Raw genomic sequence first — 20,371 nt, forward strand, 5'->3', positions numbered from 1 at the left:
TGTGGAGGTCACTTTTCCTGGTGGAGGAGCAGCTTTGCCCCCATTCACACATCATCTTCATCCTGCCTGCGCTTTTCTGTGTTCCTGTGTCCCTCCGCACACCCAGGGTTTGGGCGTCTGTACCCAGGGACACCTGCGCTGTCCTGACGTCTCTGAGCTGTGTGTGACGTCCATCTGGCTCCCTTGTGGATGAGCTAGCTGAGGTCTTCTTTTTCCTAATTTATTATTTTTTTGAGGGGGGAGGTAATTGGGTTTAATCATTTATTTACTTTCAGAGGAGGTGCTGGGGATTGATCCCCGGGCCTCGTGCCTGCTAAGCATGTGCTCTGCCACTTGAGCTACACCATCCCCACAAGCTAGCTGAGGTCTTTAACGTGCGTTTATTTTTTATATCTGTTCGAGGGTCCGTTTTGTCCTTGAAAATTGCCTTTTAACATGAGTCAGGGTGGAAGTGCTTTAAAAATGCGTGATCAAATGTCTCATTCCTGTCCTTACAGAACTCAGAGGTGCTCTGATGCCTGGGATCAAACCGTTATCTTCTGCTGTTTCCTTCCCCAGGTACTCATGCCGCTGTCTGTCGGGGTTACAGGCTGCTTACGTCCTGGGGGTCCTTGATCAGCTGTGTGGATGCCCTGGGCCCTGCTTCAAGGTGTGAGAACTGTGCCACTAGTCGTGGGGGGGATGAGGTGCAGGTGTGTGCATGCATGCAGGTATATACCTGCGTGTGTGTGTGCACGTAGATATGGGTATGTGCGTGTAGGCGTTCATGTACATGTATGTGTGTGCATGTAGGTGTACACGGGCACGTGTGTAATTGCACACATGCCTGTGTGTGCACGTGTGTATGTGCGTACATGTGCATGTGTGCATGTGTGCCATGTGTACATGTGCATATGTATGCATGTAGTTGTGTGTGTGCATATAGTTGCAATGTGCATGTGTATGCGTGTCAGTGCACATGTGTATGCATGCACGTCTAGCTGATGCTCTGCCCGGCACCTGAGGTGACATCTCAGCCCAGGCTGGCTCCCTGGCCACCCCCAAGGGAGCACTGGCTGCCCTGGTCAGAGGAATGGGGCTCAGCGGACCCAAGGGAACTGGTGAGGATGCAGCCCCAGGAGCCCGGGAGCAGAGAGAGTGGGTCTTCCTTTCTAACTGGCTGCTTGTCCTAAAAAGGAAAAGTCAGAGGGCATGGAGGCTGTTTTGACCCCTGTCTGAGTTTCTGTCATGACTGGAGCTCTTCGGTGAGGCCCCTGCTTCAGGGGCAGCTGGGAGCAGTGTGACCGCTTATCTGTGTGCTGTGTCTGGCTGGTTGTAAACAGTCCCTGGGCTGTGAGGACACTTTGTTCCCTTTTTTCAAAGCCTGTTGACCTATTGTTTACTTAGCCGGGCACCTTTTCTATAGCAAGTGCAAAAACACATTCCGCACCTAATTAACTTCCAGTCTAATTAACTCTGGTTGGTGACCGTATGGCCGCAGGTCCCGGCAGAGTGAAGTTTCCAACACCTGGCAGCGTCACCCTTCAGCTTCCTGGGTGATAACCCACAGCTGCCCTGTCCAGAGCTGTGCCCAGCACAGAGGCTCAGGGAGAAGGCAGGCAGGGTGACAGGGCAGCCCCAGCACACGCAGGCCTGGGGTGTGGGGTTGGTTGGGTTAATACTGCACCTCGTCTTGGGTGGATGAGCGCGGCCCCTGGACGGCTCCAGGTTGAGTCACCCTGCTCCTCGGGTGGGGTGTGGGGAGGCAGCCCACTCCCCAGTCAGAATCTGCATTTCAACCGGATTGCTCGGTGATTCGTGGTTGCCCTGCAGGTGGATGAACCTGGATGCAGCCACGGGGAAGTGAGCTGGGAGCGGGGCAGGGGTCAGGCCAGCAGTAGGCGCTGTTTTTACATGCAGTTCTATTATCTGCCTGTCCGTCTGTCTGTCATCTTTCTGCTTATCATCAGCCTATTATCCCCTCCTTCCTCCCTCCATCCCTCCCTCCTTTCCCTCTCTCCCTTCCTTTCCTTCCTCCCTCCCTCCCTTTCCTTCCTTCCTCCCTCCCTCCCTTCTTTCCTTCCCTTCCTTCGCCATACAGAGTTTGTGCGTGTGGTAGAAGACACATAGATTGACCGTTTTGTTCGTTGTAAGTGTGCAGCTCGGTGACACTGAGCATCCTCACATTGTTGTGCAACCACCACCACCATCAGCTCCAGAACTTTTTCATCTTTTAACTGATGTGCAGGCCCTTTTCAGCACAAACCCTGTCCCCCTCCCTCTAGCCCCCGGTAGCCACATTTTTGCTTTCTGTCTCTGTGAATTTGACTCTTCTAGGTAATTACGTTAAAATTTTACTTTTATGTACAGCGTAATGCTGTTGTATTTCAAACCGATAGACTACATTCGAACAAAATACTTTACTATGGTTGACGTCAAAGGGTTTCTGTACTGTTCAGTTCATAGCATTATATCCAGGTGCCCCTTCATCCCCTGAAAGGCACTTCTGATTGAACAGCGTCTGTCTATGGATAATGTACTTTCTGGGGAATTTTATTAGAACATGCCCAGTCTGTTAAGTGCGAGGTAACTAGACATCATAAACGTCAGTAAAGTCCTTTATTTCCTTAGGATTTTTCAGGAAAGATTGTTCATACATTGTTTAATATTCTTCCCTTGAGATAGAATCACAGAGCTCCCCACTTATTCTTGGGGGGGTGCCCGAAACTGCGGACGGTGCCAAACCCTGCATGGACTGTAGCTTTTCTTCCACATAACTACCCTGTGATGACGTTTAATTTGTAAATTAGGCCCAGTAAGAGATGAACAACGATAACTAATAATAGACCATTATGACAATATCATGTAAAAAGCAGCACACAGTTCAAACCTGATGAATGGTTTATTTCTGAAGTTTTCCATTTGATATTTTTGGACCATGGTTGACCAAGGGTCATCTCAAACCCTGGAGGGTGAAGCCACAGATAAGGGAGGTGATTGTAACAGGAAAACATTTGTCCTCCTCTGTGTATTTCTCAGAGGAGAAGAAGACAACGACATTCTGTGTAGCAAAGCTGCTGGAAATAACTGGGCTATTTACCGAGTAGGGTACTGCAGATAAGAAGCTGTTCTAGGTAACTTCATATTCTGACAAACCCTTCATACAGAGCTTTCTTAATACGGCATTTGCAGTTCAGTCTTGTCTTTGAAGCAAGTTAAAACTTGCTTCAGAAAATCTGAAGGTGATTTTAGTTCCCTACTTTCATAAGTAGAGAATTTAGCAAATAATTGAATTTCTCTTTGATAATCTCATTTCAGAAATTAATTCTCACAGGACAACAGAGTATCTGTCAAAGGTAAAGGGGATTGGATTAAATATTCTGGTATGTGAGAATTTTTGTTCTTTAAAGTTAAATCTGTTATGTCAGTGTGTTTTCTTTGGATTTGACTCTTTTTAAAAAAATGCTGGAGTGTTCAGAACATCCCTTTGAGTTATTTGGTCTTGTTATCAAATTATTTTTAACAAATTCATGTCTGAAAAGAGTGAGGTAATCTGAGAATTAAGTTCCAGGTGTAACTATATGCCCTTAGTAATTATTCCAGAAAGCCTGTCAGTGAGTCCCAGTAAAGGATGAGGTGTTTGGGTGGTTTGCATGGCGTATATGATGTGTTCTTGGGTTTTTTCCAGCCCTCAAGTGACCAAACAGAAACAACACATATGCTGATTGGGGTAGATTTCATTGTACACGTATTGAAATGTGAAAATAAATAGACTTTTCTGAAATACCCTTCCTCTCCCCTACATGTGGCCCTTTCGTTAGTTGGAAATCACTTTGGGTTTGCGTTCCTTACTTACTAGAAGGGAAGGCGTCTGACTGGGTGGGTCGGGATGACCGTAGTTAAATAGTTGCAGGCGGGTTGGAAGTTAAGCCCCACAGAGCTGGTTTTCACTTCATTACTGACGCAAGCCCATGGGCTCTGTGTCGTGAAGGCCGGCTGTGTTTGCAGTGCCTTTTAGTGGTCATGGATGATGAAGAACAAAATTAAAGGACCTCTAAATGCAGGCCACTACGTTGTATGATTGGATTTTAAATATTAGTGTTTCTTTTAAATGGCACATAGCCACCCCCTTTGCTGGTCTAACTCATTAACGCGTGTGGGGTTTTAGTCCTTCCTGCTGGCAGGAAGGATGCCCCGTTCATCCTGGGAGGTGGGATTTCTTCCTCTTAAACTCCTAGTCTTTCATCTCCAGGCAGTGGCCGTTGGCTCCAAGTCTGTCTCTGCTGGGAGTATCTGCGAGGCTCCCCGCAGGTGACATGGAGCCGTCGTGGGGCTGTCACTGAGCCGGTGCAGTGGGAACGGCCTGATCTCGGGGCCTGGGAGGCGGGTGATTCCAGCCCGGGTGGGTGAGGCCGAGACTTGAGCCTGTGTGGACGGAAAGCGCGTGGCGGCCTGCGCCGGCCCGTGCGCGCCGCTGCCGTGGGCGGCGGCTGCCCCTGCGGGAGCTGCTGCCACGTGAGGGCTCTGCTTTCGCTCTTGGTGCTGCCCCTGCCTCTCGGGGTCTGCTCGGTTTCCGACTCCGGAGGGACAGCAGAGACTCCCTCGTTATTCCCTCCAGACGCTGAAATACTGGTTTTCTCTTTCGAACCCAGGATTGTCCCCCTAACCCATCTTTTTCTTTTTTAACCACAGGTTTGTTTATTTTATTACCACTATCATTAAAATTTTTTTTTGTTTTTTTGTTGGGGGGTAAATAGGTTTATTTTATTAATTTGTTTATTTTAACAAAGGTACTGGGGGTTGAACCCAGGACCTCGTGCATGCTAAGCACACACTCCCCCGCCGAGCTGTGCCCTCCCCCATTAGCACTGTCTTTTTTAACATTTGGCAAACACACAGAGATTAAGAGACTTTTAAAATCGCCATTCCTGGGATGTATGGACATTAGATAGTAATTCATACTTTTATGGAAGGTTACATACAGTTGATGGAATGCATCCTGCATTCCAAACGCGGCCTGTGGTAGGTACAGTTTTGTGAGGTTATGTATTTATTCATTCAACAAACTTGTGAGAGGGCCTGTTTTGACCCTGCTCTGGGCCTCCTCTGGGCCAGGCTCTTGCAGAGATAGAAATGAACAAAACAAAAAAAATCCCTGCCTTTATCTTCCAAACATTGGTGGCCACTATTCACTATAACTATTACTTATTATAAATACACACAACATAAAATTTTCACATCAACTTGGGGCATTTTTTAAAAAATTGTGTAATCATGTGACTACACTGCTTAACTTCCTTGTGAAAAAGGATGGTCTCCTCTGGCCAGAAATACTAGGCATGATGGCTCCATGGGAGCTCAGATGACTGGGTCTGCATTTCCTCCCCCTCAGGAAGCACTGGCAGCCCCTAACCCTTCTTGTAGCAGGACTGGATCTGACAGTGCAGGGTCGCACTTGGGGCTGGGGACCTGGACCTTGGGCTTTGGCCCCTGGCCCTGGTGGCCGGCGTTTAGGTCCCGCCCCTGCCGTTTGCTCCTCCGTCAACGTTTCCATCTGGCCTGGTGGGTGGGGGCAGTGCGACCGCAGCCCCCGGGGTGGGGTGGGGTGGGGGGAGTAACTGGCTGTGTGTGTAACGGGCTTGGATGTAGTCTGTGCCCTAGAAGTGCTAGCCATTGGAAAAGCTACTCATGTGCAGTGCTCCCGCTTTAAGAGCCAGAATAGTTCTTAAACCTGGTGATGAGCTGTCTGCTTGACAGGTAACTCTGCTTTGAGGGGATGCTGCTGGTCACCTTGAAGTTTACCTGCCCGTTTATGACAGCTGCGGCAGGGAGGGGACAGCTCCGTGGTCGAGTGCATGCTTAGCGTGCACAGGTCCTGGGTTCCATCTCCAGAACCTCCATTAAAGAAAAAAAAAAAAATAGAGCAACCATTTGTAGCTGCTGCCCCTCTTCAAGACGTGGCCAATCTGCTGCTTCTCTGGCTGGATAATTGGTTCGTTTTTCTGACAGCGCTCTCAGGGGCTACCACATCCTCCTCCGGGTGTTTCTTCAGAAGGACAGGGGGCTGGACTTGGATGACTGTTTCTTCTGGTGCAGATCAGTTTAGAGGGTGAAGGTCATTCCTCTGGCAGCGCCAGGTTGAGTGAGTAACAGTGAAGCAATTCTAGACATTTCTGTCCCTGTGACTTAGCTTCGGGCTTTAGGACTGGTTTTTGGGAAGTGAGCAGATTTGCTGACTCTGGCCCCGCAGACGACACGTGACTCCTCCTCTTCCTCGAGGTTGGGTGCCTGAGTTCCCTGTTATCTGAACGTCCTTCTCAACTTCTCCTTCCCGGTGGTTCACAGAAGGTCATGAGTGGCTAGCTTTTCTCCTGCTTGCAGAGGGGAGGGGAAGTGGATGGGGGAGGACAGAAGCATCTCTTGGCAGCCCGGCCCCCTCACGTGGGCATCATTTTTGTTGCATTCATGACTTTCGGTGCGTGTGAATGGGGAAGCCACCGACCCGCAGCCCAGGTCATACGTTGGTGGAGGAAGACTTTCCTGGGCTGTCGTAACCGGGTTCCACACGCTGGGGACTTCAAACATCAGAAAGAGGTCATCTCAGGGCCCTGAGCCTGGAGGTCTGAAATCACGGTGCCCCCAGAGGTGCGCCCGCAGCTCCTGGCCGTTGCTGGTGTCCTGCCTTCACTTCATCAGCCTCTGCGTGTGCCTCTGGGGCTCTCCTCTTGTTACTGGGACGCTGGTCACATTGGATTCGGTTCCAGCCTAATGCCCTCCTCTGAACTTGATTACGCCTGCAATAACCCTATTTCCAAATAAGGTTCCATTTACAGGCTCTGGGGATGAAGGCCCGGATGTCTCTTCTGGGGCCCCCGCAGTCCCCTGCAGATGGATAGGAGCCCTTAGAAACTCCCTTTTTCCTTTTTTTAGTGAAGGGACTGGGGACTAAACCCTAGGACCTTGTGTGTGCCAAGCACGCGCTCTTCCACTGAGCAATACCCTCCCCCCAGAAGTTCCCTCTTTTATAGGACAAAAACAAGAATAAAAGAGAAAGGAAGAGAGAACTTTAAATGCAAGGGAAAAAATCCACCTGCAGTTCCTTTTCCCAGGCCCCACCCCCTACACTGCGCCCACCTCACGCCCGGGAGGCGTGTCCCTCTACGTCTGTCTGGGACGCGCGTCTCTCCCGTGCTGACTGTGCGGCTGTCAAGAGCCCGGCAGGAGAGGCCTTCGGCGTCTTGTGAGTCCACGCCCCTTCCTGAAGGCAGTGAGGGCGTCCCAGCGTGCCCCAGCACGCCCCAGGCGGCAGGAGGTGCTTCTGCTGATCTGCACTTGGGAAGAGGCTCCTGAGGGGCAGACAAGGGGCCCTTCGTGAAGAAGTGACAGTTCGGGTCAAAGTGATGCTTGCAGTTGCTGAGAAGTCCTTTCAGGCCACTTCCCCCTTTTCCACGGACCCAGTGGCCGGTCTGACTGAGAGGCACGGCCTCCCGCTGACCTGGCGCCGGGTGCTGGAGGTGGGGTCAGCCAGCGTGGCCCAGCTGTGAGGGGTGCCCACTGCGGGGAGCTGGCGGGGGGCGCTCTATCTATGGAGGGCATCGGGCCTCCATGGGGCCATCTGGAGATGGAGGAGGAGGAGGAGGCGGGCTTCTGAGACAGTCCCACTCTCTAAAGAGCGTGGCTTTTACCAGTGGCCAAGGGACACTTTACAGAGAAACAAGTGAGTAGGTACGAGTGTGTTAGTGAGGTTTCTCCAGAGAGACGGAACCAATAGGATGTGGAGATATATATGGGGGGTTGGTTTAGATCGGGGTGGGAGGGAGGAATTGACTCTGTGAGTGTGGGGCTGGCAGGTCTGAAATGTAGAGGGTGGGCTGGCACGCAGGAGACCCAGGGAAGAGCTGCTGTTGCATCGCGAATACAAATCCTGTAGGGCAGCAAGGTTTGAGGCTCAGGCACGGATTTTTATAGTTCAGGTTGTAGTCTTGGGGGCAGAACTCCTTTTTCTCCAGGAAGTAACAGTCGTTGCTCCTAATGCCTTCGACTGATTTGATGAGGCCCACCCACATGACGGAGGATGCTCTGCTCTACTTAAAGTCAGTTGACTGCCAATGTTAATCACATCTAACCAGTACCTTCCTGGCAACATCTAGACTCACGTCAGACCATACAACTGGGCACTGCAGCCTGGCCAGGTTGACAAATAATCTTAACCGTCACACACAGGCACCACAGTGGTGGCAGACTCACCCCCACGTATATTCAGGAACCTCTGTGTGGAGGGCGGATTCTCAGATGACGGATCCGCCCTCTGTTGCCTCTTCGGTTTGCACGCACAGGTGGAGGCAGCCAACCCCTTTCATCACCCTGGGAAGACAGCACGTGGGCCCTTCTTCTGGCACCTGTCCCTGTGCCTACAGACTGTGCGTTTTATGTCTTGCCTGTGGTCACAACTCGTCACACCATCCGAAATCCTTCAGCTAGTATTTATAATGCTGTTGGGTGGAACTCGGAAGCATTGGAAAAGGACTGTATTTCATGTTTTAAACCTCTCGGAAGGGAAGTGCGTCACAGGCTGAGCGTCTCAGGCTGCACTGCGGCCTGTCTGAGGTCGCCCTGGGGTTTCTGCGCCGTCCCCTCTCTGGTTCCGTGGGTCTGAGTTTTCCTTTCATCATGTTGCCGCTTCGGTGCCTCTGTGGGCGTTTCTGAAGTTCCCCTTTATTTCGGCGTCTGCACTTACATTTCCTGGGAGACCTCACTTTTCAGCTGGACCAAGGGTGCTGCTTCTCACATTTAAGAACTGCCTTCGTACCTCCCACTTCTGCTCATCAGTGGGAGACCTTCACCCCTGCTGCTCGTCACGGTCCCCAGGGGAACCTTCACAGGGGAGGGATAGCCACGTCCCTGCCTTGTCAGACCCTGGCTCCTGGGCTCCAGGGCAGGGGGCCCGAGCATCAGTATTTTTTAAACCCCCTGCCCCGCGACGATGTTTAAAATGTGCAGCCAGTGTTGTAACATGGTTTCTGGTGGCTGTACCACCCCTTGAGTTATTTTAAACTATGTAAGCAAACGGGACGCGATGCTCAGGGTGAAATGCTGGTCACCATCTGGGGGCATCAGAGGGAACACACTCGGGCACCTGATCTTCATTGTCCAGAGGCTGTTCAGGGCGGTTGTGACCTCTGACCTCAGTCCTCCTGCCCTGCCCTGGGCCGATTTCAGCTCCGCTGACCCAGCGGGTGGCAGCCACAAGACAGAGCGCCCCCGGAACTGGGAGGTCATCCTCTGAAAGCCAGACTCGTGGAAATAGGGAAGTTGTAGGAGTTGGCTCACTGCAGAGGTGACCGCGGGTCCCAGGAGGCGGCAGACACACTGATGAAGGGCCTGGGCCGTCTTGGGGCGGTGGAGCCAGTCTGCAGGTTGGGAGAAATCTGATTCACGATGAATTTAACCAGCATTCACAGAGTGCTTCACGTGTGCCAGGAACGGTTCCAGACAGTCGAACAAATTAATTCTGTTGTCAGAACCCGCTTATGTGGGTACTGTCCCCATTCTGGCGATGGGGTGGGGAACGGAGGTGCAGGGAGGTGAGGACGTGCCCCGGGGCACGCGGTGGGCTTTGAACGTGGATTGTCCATCTGGGATTCAGGCTTTTTCTGGGTGGTTAGACAGTAGACGTCCTGGTCCCCGGGGCCATGTCCTGGCTCTGGGCTCTTCCTTCCTGCCTCTGTGGGCCACTCCTTGTGCTTTCTGTGCCTTGGTTTCTCACTCTGTATAATATGGAAAGAGGAAGGTCCGGTTCCTGTGATAGCTGAGGAGACTGCATGAATTTGCTGAACCCCGAGGGCTTGTTAGTTGTTCCTACTGACCCAGCTTTCTTTGGGTCACGAGTCCAATTTGTCCTGTACTTGATCCTGGGAAGGGGTGATGGAGACCAGTATGTCCTCCTCTGTTGTAAATCAACCCTGTGGCATCCTGGGTCCCCACTCTGCACATGAGCACGGAGCCCGCTCTCCAGGGGAGCGGCTGTGTGCTTCCAGATCTGTGCCTCTGAACACCTGACCTTGGGCTCCAGCAGACCTGTTAGGACCTGCTTCCCCAGGGTCCCCGTCTGCCACGGCCAGCTGGCCTCCCTCTCTCGCTGTTCCGGACTCACCCAGCCAGCTGTGCTGTCGTTGGTCTGTGTGTCCGGTCAGAGGCCTGCGGCATTGTTGCAGACTCCATGTTCCTCCTTAGCCACCGGGGACAACCACGTCCACCTCTGAACGGAGGCGGGGACACAGACTGAGCATCACTTCCTGTTTGTCTGTTAATTTGACTGTGTTGTGATGAGAACACTCACAGGAGAGCTACCCGCTTGCACGTTGAGGGCGTGTGACTTCACTGCTGGCTTCAGCTTCAGTGTGGCACAGCTGACCTCTACAAGTTACTCATCACACTGGCTGACACTGTGTGCCCCCGGGTAAGTGGTTCCCCATTTCCCCTCCCCTGGGTCTGGCCATTACCTTTCTGCTCTTCGATTCTGTGAACCTGACTATTTGAGGTGCTTCATGTAAGTGGAGTCGTGCAGTATGTATCCTGTGACTGGCTGGGTAGCACCTCCAAGTTCACTGAAGCTTTATTCACTGTAGCCCCGAATGGAAGCAATGTGAATATCCTCTGACAGATGACTGGATAAAGAAAGTGTGGTGTGTGCACACAATGGAATAACTATTCAGCCTTAAAAAAGAGGGAAGTTCTGCAAGATGCAGCAAGGTGGATGAACCTCAGCGGAACAGTCTTGTTTTGTTTCACAGCCAGCCCAGAACTCCCAGGCAGTCACGTGGCCGCCCACCAGCAGCCCTGGGACCACCCACGGCCCCTCTCCTCCGGCTCCTGCCTCCCACTCCACGCAGGCCCTGTGGCTGGGGCCACGCCGAGCCTGACCCTCAGCTGCATTTGTTTAACTTGAAACAACGGGTGATTTTTCTGTTTGCCCCCTCAGGGCTGGTGCAGGGTCAGCCTGGTGCCCTGGCATCTCCAGAATCGGACCACGAAGTGAAGGCAACTGCTAGAATTCCTAGGGCTTCAGCTTCGCAGTTGGTGCTTAGGGACCCGGGTGGGGAAGGAAGGTGAGAGAGGGGGAGAGAAGGACCGGAACCAGGTGCGAGGGAAGGGAACTTGTGAGCGTCCCGGTTCAAGCCCATCCTGCAGACCAGGAAGGCATCGCTCTGAGGGGTCCAGGAGCTGGCATTTACAGAGGACTAGCCCCAGCAGCCTGGCTTCTAGCCCAGCACACACCCACCAACTACCGGAAAACTGACTGGACAGCCTTGGAGTCAAATACGCCCAGAGTCAACTGCCGAAGGCCAGGTCCCCCCAACTGTCCACTTCATCTTCTCCACCTCTGTGATGCTGCAATTACCAGGCTCCCACTTAGGCGCAATTAGGATTAATTTCAGAACCTCTGTTCCCTGTCAGACTAGCCCATCTTATTACGGGTGCTCCGCTCATTTGAAAGCAGCCTAAAAGCTCTAGATTACATCTAAAGCAATACTGAAGAATCTCAAGCATGAAAACTGTGTAATTGTGAACTCCGCCACCGGGGCCAGTGCGTCCAGTTTGCTGGTCGGGGCCGGGGTCTGGGTCTGGCCGGCAGCCCTGCGAGGCCCTCTGCAGGCTGGTGCTGCTGGTCCTTTAGTTCCTGCTGCCTCTGGTTATTGTGCCCTTTCTCCTTGGGTGTTGTTACTCACTGTTTTAGTGTCTTCAAGGTGAACCAGGCATTGTTATTGGGCAAGGAAAGTGGTTGGAGGCCTCGGCATTAGGAGCTGCGTTCCTGTCCTCAGTGAACTTTGCAACAGACGTGGAGGCAGCTCTCCTGGGCTTCCTGGAATGCCACTCCTGGGCCCTCTTGTGAAAGCTGGTGGGTGGGAGCTGACAGCACTTTTGGCTGATGGGAAAGCCTCTCACTGATGCGGTCTGTCTGTGTGCGAAAGGCAAGTCCCAGCTCAGTGGTCATGATGGGAAAGCGTTTCTTTCTTCTTTCTCTTTTTGACTAAAGCTCCCCGCTGCCAGTTTTGGAAGACGCCTTGATCACCCTCCCCCACGGGAAGGGACGGGAGAGGGCTGTTGAGTTTCTGCCTGTTGGCACACAGTATAATTTGACATGAAACTTTAATTAAATTATTACTCATAGCGCTGACCTGCTGCTGGTGTGGGGAGGGCGGGAATGCGGGCTCCCAGGCGCTGAAGCCCAGAGCGCCCGCAGCTGGCTGGCCGCCCTCTCCGCCGGGCCAGGAGCCACACGGCTGGCAACTTGCTTTCTGGGAGGGTGCTCTTACCTTCAGGATGAGTGCGGGACAGGACGCAAACCTCCAGCTCCTGCCCCACCTGGCTGGGACCTCACCCCCTCCCGCTCGCCTCCCCATCAGACCATTTGGGAATTTTGGGGCTTTGTTGGAGACACAGGTCCCTGGCTTGGGGCACCGGGGCGAGGGGCAGACAACAGCTGTCAGGTGCAGCCCATGCGGCCCTTTTCCTGGACCTGGTGTCCTCTGCAGGCTGCTGTCTCCAGGGCTGGCCTCGGGGCCAGCAGCCTGCCCCCAGGTGAGGCGGGGTTACCGGCCTGTGTTGGAACATGGCTGTTTCAGAATGGCTGGGGTGGAACTGATTGGTGTTTCTTGGCCATTTAGCTGAAAACAGCGGTTTATTGGCAGAGGTCACTCTGTTTATATAAATAGATGTGTGCGGTGTCGTGCCTTCAGTCTGCGCTGCGACCACCCCTGGACCAAGGGTTCTTCACTTCTGTTGTGCCGAGGGTCCTCTTGTGTCCCAGTGGCACAAGCCCACGACCCTCTCTGAACACTGCACTGAAGTGCATGCAATGAAATACCAATTTGACCAGGAAACTGGGTTTCCTTTCCTGGCAGGTCGAAGAGCTGCCATGCCTTGGAGCTGGTGGTGAGCACGACCTGACCGCAGTGTGGGTGGAAAGCCTCTGTCATTTCTGCTGCCGACGAAGAGCAGGACCCGCTCCCTACAGTCGTTTCTGGTCTGTAGCTGATGTGTGTAATGCAAGGAAATGCTAACGTTCAGTTAGAGGAGGGTGAGAACAGAGATTACACCTTTCCCCATTCAAGGTCATAGACCTCCTGGGCTCTGCTCCCACTTCTGGGGCTGGAACTAGAAACCACAGGCAGATGCACAGACGTTCATTGGGGGCAAACCTTGTGACAGCCTGGCTGGGAGCTGCTGGTGGGGTGGGCTGGGCTGGGAGTTCGGTGCTCTGCCTCAGGGACGGGGAGCCCTGGGCCGGGTCAGGTGCAGGCTGTTAGAGATGAAGTGCTGGTGACACCTGGGGAGCATGCAGTTGAAGGGTTGTGTTGTGCAGGCATGTAGAAACTGGGGAACTCTCAGTCCCCTGTCATCACTGACGTGAGGGACGTTTGCATCGGCGGCCGGGACAAGGCAGGCGATCCTGTCCTCCCCGGTGCTTCTCCGTGCCCACCTCCCCCACTGGCGCATGGAGACTCAGTGCTGGGCCATCCTCTGCGGGCTGCCGGTTCCCCACCTGCCCAGATCGGGTGCCTGCTGTGTCCTGTGCTGTCTCGTGTTGAAGCTGAACTTTGATCTGAGAAGTTCGCGGTCCCCCTGAGAGCTGCTGGCAGCAGGGGCGGATGGGCAGGGTCGGGCAGTGCTGGGGCAGCTGCACCCCATGCAGCCCAGGAAGGAATGAAGGCAGACCCCACGCCAGTGCTGCAGGAGTTTAGATCCCAGTTAGGGGGAGGTGTGTCAAGGATGTTCTGAAAGGATGGTTAGCCCTGCGAGGACCGGTGAGTGTGGGCATGCACTCTTCGGGCGTGTCTGTCCAGGGGCCTCTCCTGGGCTCCTCCGTGGGGGCGGGAGGGGTTCGCCCACAGAGGTCCGCCTGTTATGGCTCGCTGCACGACGGGCCGGGAAGTCAGGAGACGAGGTGCTGGGACAAGGAAGAGCGAAGTTACTCAGGAAGCCAGCAGACCGAGTAGACGGCAGACTGGCGCCCCCAGAACCGTCCTCCGCGAGTCAGAGTTCGGCCTCCTTTTGCTCTAAAAGGCGAGCGGGCGCGGTTGGTTGGCGCAAACTTCTTGGTGTCAGAATCCTTCATTCTTGCAGCTGACCTCGCAGGTCAGGTCACAGTGTTCCTGCAAACCTCCAGCAAGACAAATGTTATTCTCAGTTCTGCGACTTTTTATCTCCGTGTGAGTGGAAAGGTGTTCTGCCCTTAAAGGCCAGAGCCTCGAGAGTGGGCCGTCCTGTCTATGCAGGCTCTCGGCTATGTTCCTCTGCGAAAGGTGCAGAGCCACAGGACTGAGCAAGGGGACAGAGCCCAGGGTCAGAGCCGGAGGGTCAGATCTGCCGTGGACTCAGGCTCGTTCTTCCCTGTCGGGCGCCCAGGTCCAGGGTGGCTTTCCTGCCCCCACGGAGGGAGTGAAGTCTGCCAGCAGCGACATGGGGCTGATTAATCCCTGGGCCTGGGAAGGCGTTGGGAAGGGGCCCCAGTTTACTTTTATGAACTGCCCTTCGTGGGGTCAACGAACTGTCTTCCCTTCATGAACAAGGAAGAAGGGAAGCCAAGGGGGCCACTCGGGAAAACTCGTGCACAAACGCAGTCACGCTTGGCCTCCAGAGACCCCGGTGCGAGGGGCACTGGCCTTGTCCCTCACTGTGAGCTGGGCCTTTCACATACAGGGCTTCTGCTGACTCGATGTGAAGGAATAAAGGCATTCAAGTGTGATGAAATTTCAGTTCTTTGGGGGCTTAACGCACCAAAGTTTTCCCTCCCTCTTCCCCTCAGTCCGTACTTCATAGTCAAGGTGGGAGCTGAGATGCAGAGCAGGGTATAAATTAAGCCTCTGACACGAATACGGCTCCTACTGCCTTGCAAATCAGACAAAATTGTTACAGGACAAACCAGGAAACCTTATGTAAGAGGAAAAAGTGTTTTATTTTTTTAAACAAATGGAAGTGGTGATTTGTGGCTTCACTTTCTCAACACATTAGGTGGCACTGAGCCTGCGGGGGCGAGTAAGCCCACGGGCCTGGTCCTGCCGTCCTCCTGGAGGAGAGGAGAGGAGAGGAGGGTCTGAGGGGCTCAGGGCTTCCCCTTCTGCTGTCACCTCTGTGCTCGGGGCAGGCGGGGCCCAGGCTTCGGGGGCAGGGCCAGCCCTCTGTCCTGGGAGGTCGTGTGTCTCCTCTGTAGTGTTCTGTGCACAGCGGCGCCCAGCTTGGCCTGAGAGTGGAGCTGCCCTGTTTTCCATGGTTCTCTCTAAAAGAGAGTGTTTCCTTAGTGTGTGTTCTCTGTTCCAAAGGACTCACTTCTGAGCTCCTCCCAGCGCTTGGGCACCTCTGGGCCCTTGGTGCCTCCAGGAGGCGTGCGGGTGAAGACACACTTGCCTGGTGCCCCGTCAGCGCGACCGCCGTGCTGGGAGGGAGGTGGCACACACCGTGTGGTCCTTGATGGGACTATTTCATTTAGGGTTTCTTTCTTTTTTAAAATTTTTATTTATTTCTTATTGTATTATTTAATTATTTTATTTGGGTGGTGGGGGAGGTAATTAGGCTTATTTATTTTTGGAGGCGGTCCTGGAGTTGAACCCAGGACCTCGTGCATACCAGGCATGTGCTCTACCACTTGAGCTGTACCCCCCACTCTAGTGTTTCTGTTTTTAATCGAGGTACAGTTGATGTACAATGTTGTGTTAGTTTCTGGTGCGCAGCATAGTGCTTCAGGTGTCATACACACACACACACACACACACACACACACACGTTCCTGGAAGTATTTCATTTAAACATCCTTTTTGTAAGATGCAGAAGCAGGAACAAGCCACACCGCCACTCGTCAGGAGGACAGCAGGGCGGGGTGTCTTCTTGGTCTTGGGGGGAACTTCGGTGGGTGGATGCGCTTGTGCGGGGACTGCTTGCTATGGGGACAGGCTGTCGCCCCCTCTTTCTGCCCAGCGGTGTTTCTATCCAGTCTAGCTCTGGCCACACCTGCGTTCGAGGTCACAGCTCCATGGTCCGTCCTGGGGGCCCGGCGCGGCATGGTCGGGCGCTCAGACGGGAGAGGTAACCTCATCTCTCTCCCCTCTCCCCCAGGGCGGGAGCAGTTCCACGGCCTGGGCTCCATGTACTGCCGGGGGGCGGCCGCCGTCATCCTCACCTACGACGTGAACCACACCCAGAGCCTGCTGGAGCTGGAGGACAGGTTCCTGGGCCTGACGGACACGGCCAGGGCCGACTGCCTCTTCGCCATTGTGGGGAACAAGGTGGACCTGAGCGAGGACGGGCCCGGGGAGAGCCGGCAGGAGGGAGGGGGCGGCCCAGGGCCGGCCGGCAGTGGCTGCGCAGCCCCCAGGCTGCCCAGGCAGGTGCAGCCGGAGGACGCGGTGGCCCTTTACAAGAAGATCATCAAGTACAAGATGCTGGACGAGAAGGACGTGCCAGCTGCGGAGCAGATGTGCTTTGAGACCAGCGCGAAGACCGGGCACAACGTGGACCTACTCTTTGAAACCTTGTTTGACATGGTGGTGCCCGTGATCCTGCGGCAGAGAGCCCAGGGGCCGCCGCAGACCGTGGACATCGCCAGCTACAGGCCGCCCGCACGGACCAAATCCGGGTGCTGTGCCTGACTCACTGGGCCCCAGCCCCCTGGGGTGCACGGACAGAGGGGTCCGGGCGAGCCGTGGTCAGAGGGGCAGATTGGGGTCTGCACTGCAGGACTGCCCATGTGAGGGGGCGACCCCGGAGGAAATGACAGCCAGGTACTTAGAGAAGGTCAGTGTCACTCGTCCCCCGCGTGCATCGCTGCTGTGGGAGGTGGGGAGCAGATGGGTCGCCCATGGAAGCCACCAGAGACCGCCGTCCCTTGGCTGCCCCGTCCTCACAACCTGACCTCCAACAGGTCTCCGCCTGTCTCGGCACCTGAGTGACTTTCAAACGTTTCTCCTCACTGTGATTTCCCTTGGTCCTGCCGTTCAGTGCTTGTATCTTGATGCATTATAATGATTCTCGAGAAATGCTAATTTATACAGAATCAGGAATCACTGCTTTTATATCAGTTGCAGCACTGGGAGCCATGTGTATGATTAAAAAGGATTTGAGAAGAACCTGGGTCTAGACTTTATTTGTGCCCCCGTGGGATCCCTGCTGGGGTGTGAGCCTGAGGGACTTCTAGCTTTAAAAGTTGCATTGAATCCTTACAAATTCCAGGTGTTGGGTCGGCCTGTCCGCTGGGCTGTCTTGATGACACGTGTTCCAATAGTGGAAGCAAAACGGGCAGCTCTGAGTCCCTGCCCTGTGTGGTCGCCAGGGCAGCTGCTGAATCTGAACCATCCTTTCCGGGGGTGCTGGGTGGGCGGCTTTGCTCTTGGGAGGAGCCGAAACGGGGCAGCTGTGAGAACAATGGCCCAGGCTTGGGCCTCGCTGCTGGGAAAGGGGCGTCTCCGCCAGCTCAGGGGCCAGCATGGCTCCGTCCTGGGGCTGCAAGTCCACTCGAGCTGCTGGGAGGGCTCCCTCCTGGCTTGTGGGCGGTGCCTCCTCCACGTGTCTGCACGTGGTATGGGGGAGGGGAGCTCTTATGAGGACACTAATCCCATCGTGGGGGTCCCACCCTCATGGCCTCATCCAGCCCTAATCACCTCCCGATGGCCCCATCTCTAAACCCAACCTATTTGTGGGTGAGGACTTCAACATTCGGATTTTGGGGAGACAAAAGCACTCAGCCCGTGACAGGACGCAGTGAGGCAGGAGGCTGGTGAGTGAACAGTGTTTCACGAGCAGTTGTTTTTTGGAGGGAGGTGTTCAGGAGTTTCCCGGAGCCCGCGGTCTCTGCGCGCCCTCCAGACCCCTCTGTTCCCGTGCAGCCGGTGCACGTCTCCAGGTGAGGGATGAGCCCCATCTCCGTGGTGAAGCCCCCCACGGCCCCGGGGGACCAGGAGCCTCCGTGGAGAGGCCCCGTGACGGAAGCAGGTCTTCTGGAATTGCAGTAAATCCTCAGTGAAGGATCTTGCTTTGGCTGGGAGTTCTAAGTGCTTTTTTAATGCCATTTTACAAGCCCATGGTGCAAGAGGTGAAACCTGGACGTGTGAATTGGCGGTGAGCGATGCACACCGAGGCCTCAGAGCTGGAGACCCCGTGACCGTGACCCGCGCGCGGCCCTCCGTTTGCTGAGACGCTAAACGTAAAGGGAGCGAGAGCCGCAGCCCTCCCGCCCGAAAGGGGCGCTGCTTCGCGCTTCAGTTTGCCGTTTGATGGGCGGGCGTCGTACTTACTTTTCCATAACGTGTGTGTTTGCTCGGGAGACGCCTGCGAGGTCTGGGAGCTGGCTTCTGAAGGCCGTGGCTGGAGTATGAAATCATTCCTGCGTCCGAGCTTGAAGGCAGGGCTTACCGAACCCCACGCCCCTTCCTCCCGGTCAGTCTTTGACTCTCTTGCAGGGCCGCTCCCAGCGCCCGCAGGCCGTGCCCCTGAGTGGCCGAGGGCCCCGGGGCACGGCTGGTGTGGGGGGGGGGCGCCATCCCCATCAGCAGTCCATGAGCTCGGCCCCCGCACCGCTGCCCTGAGAGCAGGTTCACTCTGGGCTCTGACCCGATGGCACCTCAGCACCCGCCTCTGCCCGGTGTCTGAGCCTGCTGGGGCGCTCCCGGCTGGGACTTCTCGTGGGCCCAGTTCCCAACCAGGGACCAGGTCTGCTCTGGGGAGGCCTCAGAGCGTGAGCCAGCGGCTGGAGAAGGAGAGGGTCTCTCTGCTGGACGTGGCTTTGAGCTGGACCTCGGACATTCCTTCTTTCTCTTTGTACCAATGCGGCTGCTCCGGGGCTGGGAGGCCACGGACAGCCCCGGGTTCACCCGCTGGGCCTGGTCATCGACTTCGGCCTGAGTGTCCTCAGGCAGAGGCAAACCTCCTCAACAGCAGCGCCTGGTCGGGCATTTCCTGGTGCCCTCGAGGCGTCCTGCATGGGAAGTTTTGGGGGTGGGTATGTTGTAATCTGGGTTCTGGAAGCCATGGTTCCCCCCTTTCACAGGCCACTAGGCTGGTGTCTTAAAAGAACTATGTTGCGTCTGTGGAAATGGCTGCGGTTTTACGGCTACTTTATTCCATCGAGTGAGCCATGGCCTCCGAGTCTGCCTACGCCCCAGGGGCCCTTTGCTCCTGAACTTGGCCGTGGAGTCAGTCATGCACTAGACAAGGGCCCCAGGAGTCAGTGTGCAGGCACGAGGGGATCAGGGGCCCCCCGGGGATGCCTCAGTCCCCCCCATCTAATTACTGTGAGCCGCTCCCAGATCCTGGACTTCGAGGTGGCGGCGGGATTATGTGTGTAAAGGGCCTCATGCTGCTGGCCCACGCGACTCCGTCCACTGCAGCTCTCTGGGGAGTCAGCTCGTGCTTGGAGGGAGCGGAGCGGCTGGGACAGGATGCCGGCTGATCACCTGGTTGCGTACCTTCATCTGTGTTGACTCACCCCTTTGGTGGAGCCTCCTTAGTTGTAAAATGGAGCAATGCTGCTCAGAGAGGTGGCAGGCGGGGGAGGCCCCGGGGAATCCCTGAGACAGCGCCTGCTACGGGGAGGGCGTTGACTGTCCTCAGGGTGTCACCGTCAGATAGCTCGATGGGGGGAAACGGCCAGAAAGCCACGCTTCACGTTCTTTTCAGTAATGTCAAAAACAGAGTTGGTTTCACCTTAGAACAGACCTCCTTTGTGAAGCTTTGATTTTAGGCCTTTTTTTAGGGGATGTGATTGATGTTTGACTGGGAAGTACAGGAACCGGAAAAGGTGCTTTCTTTTCCCAGGGTTGTGTGTGACTGCATGCACATGTGACATGTGTGCACGTGTGATGTGTGTGCAAGTGTGACATGTGCATTGTGACGTGCACACGTGACTGTGCATTCATGTGACTTGTATGTGCAATGTGCACACGTGTGATGTGTGTGACGTGTGTGTGTACATGGCTGCACCAGCACACGTGCCTTTAGTGGATATCCAACAGCAGTTGGAGCTGAGGCTGGGCACAGGTGGGGCCCAAAAGCCTCCCCCCGGGACTCGGCAGCCTCAGCCTTGGTGGCCAGGCCACCCAGGAGTCACTGGACGCCTGTGAGGGCCATCCTTCCTTGATGTGGTGCTGGAGGGTGGTCCTTCTCCAGGGACTCAGGTCGCGGCTCTGCTGGTGCAAGTCCTCTCGCTGTGGAAGGGCGGTGACGTGGCTGGGCACCCGGCGGGTTTTGAGTCCAGTGGGATGAGAGCAGGTGAGTGGCCCCAGCTCATCGTCACCCTTTCCATCCGTGTTCAGAGTTTATTTTCAGAAGAGCGCTGCCTTGTCACCTGTAGGGTGTACTTTGGGTGGCTCCCTCCACTGGGCAGCCTTAAATCCCCCAGCGG

General features: G+C 55.0%; 1 protein-coding gene across 5 annotated transcripts in view; it reads left to right on the forward strand.

The window, feature by feature from the left end:
- Positions 1–17,102, forward strand: part of RAB20 (RAB20, member RAS oncogene family) — a 31,662-nt gene extending 14,560 nt beyond the window's left edge. For 2 of the 5 annotated variants that reach the window (XM_032496664.1, XM_032496666.1), the window contains 2 exons: positions 559–651; positions 16,093–17,102. In XM_032496664.1, coding sequence (XP_032352555.1) covers positions 559–651; positions 16,093–16,625 — 626 coding nt within the window. In that variant the 3' untranslated portion in view covers positions 16,626–17,102. Of the gene's footprint in view, positions 1–497; positions 652–16,092 lie in introns of all 5 variants that reach the window. The other 3 variants (XM_032496665.1, XM_014566316.2, XM_032496667.1) reach the window with 2 other exon arrangements.
- The last annotated feature ends 3,269 nt before the right edge of the window (positions 17,103–20,371 follow it).

The sequence above is a fragment of the Camelus ferus genome, chromosome 14 (assembly GCF_009834535.1).
Source record: "Camelus ferus isolate YT-003-E chromosome 14, BCGSAC_Cfer_1.0, whole genome shotgun sequence".
NCBI lineage: Eukaryota > Metazoa > Chordata > Mammalia > Artiodactyla > Camelidae > Camelus > Camelus ferus.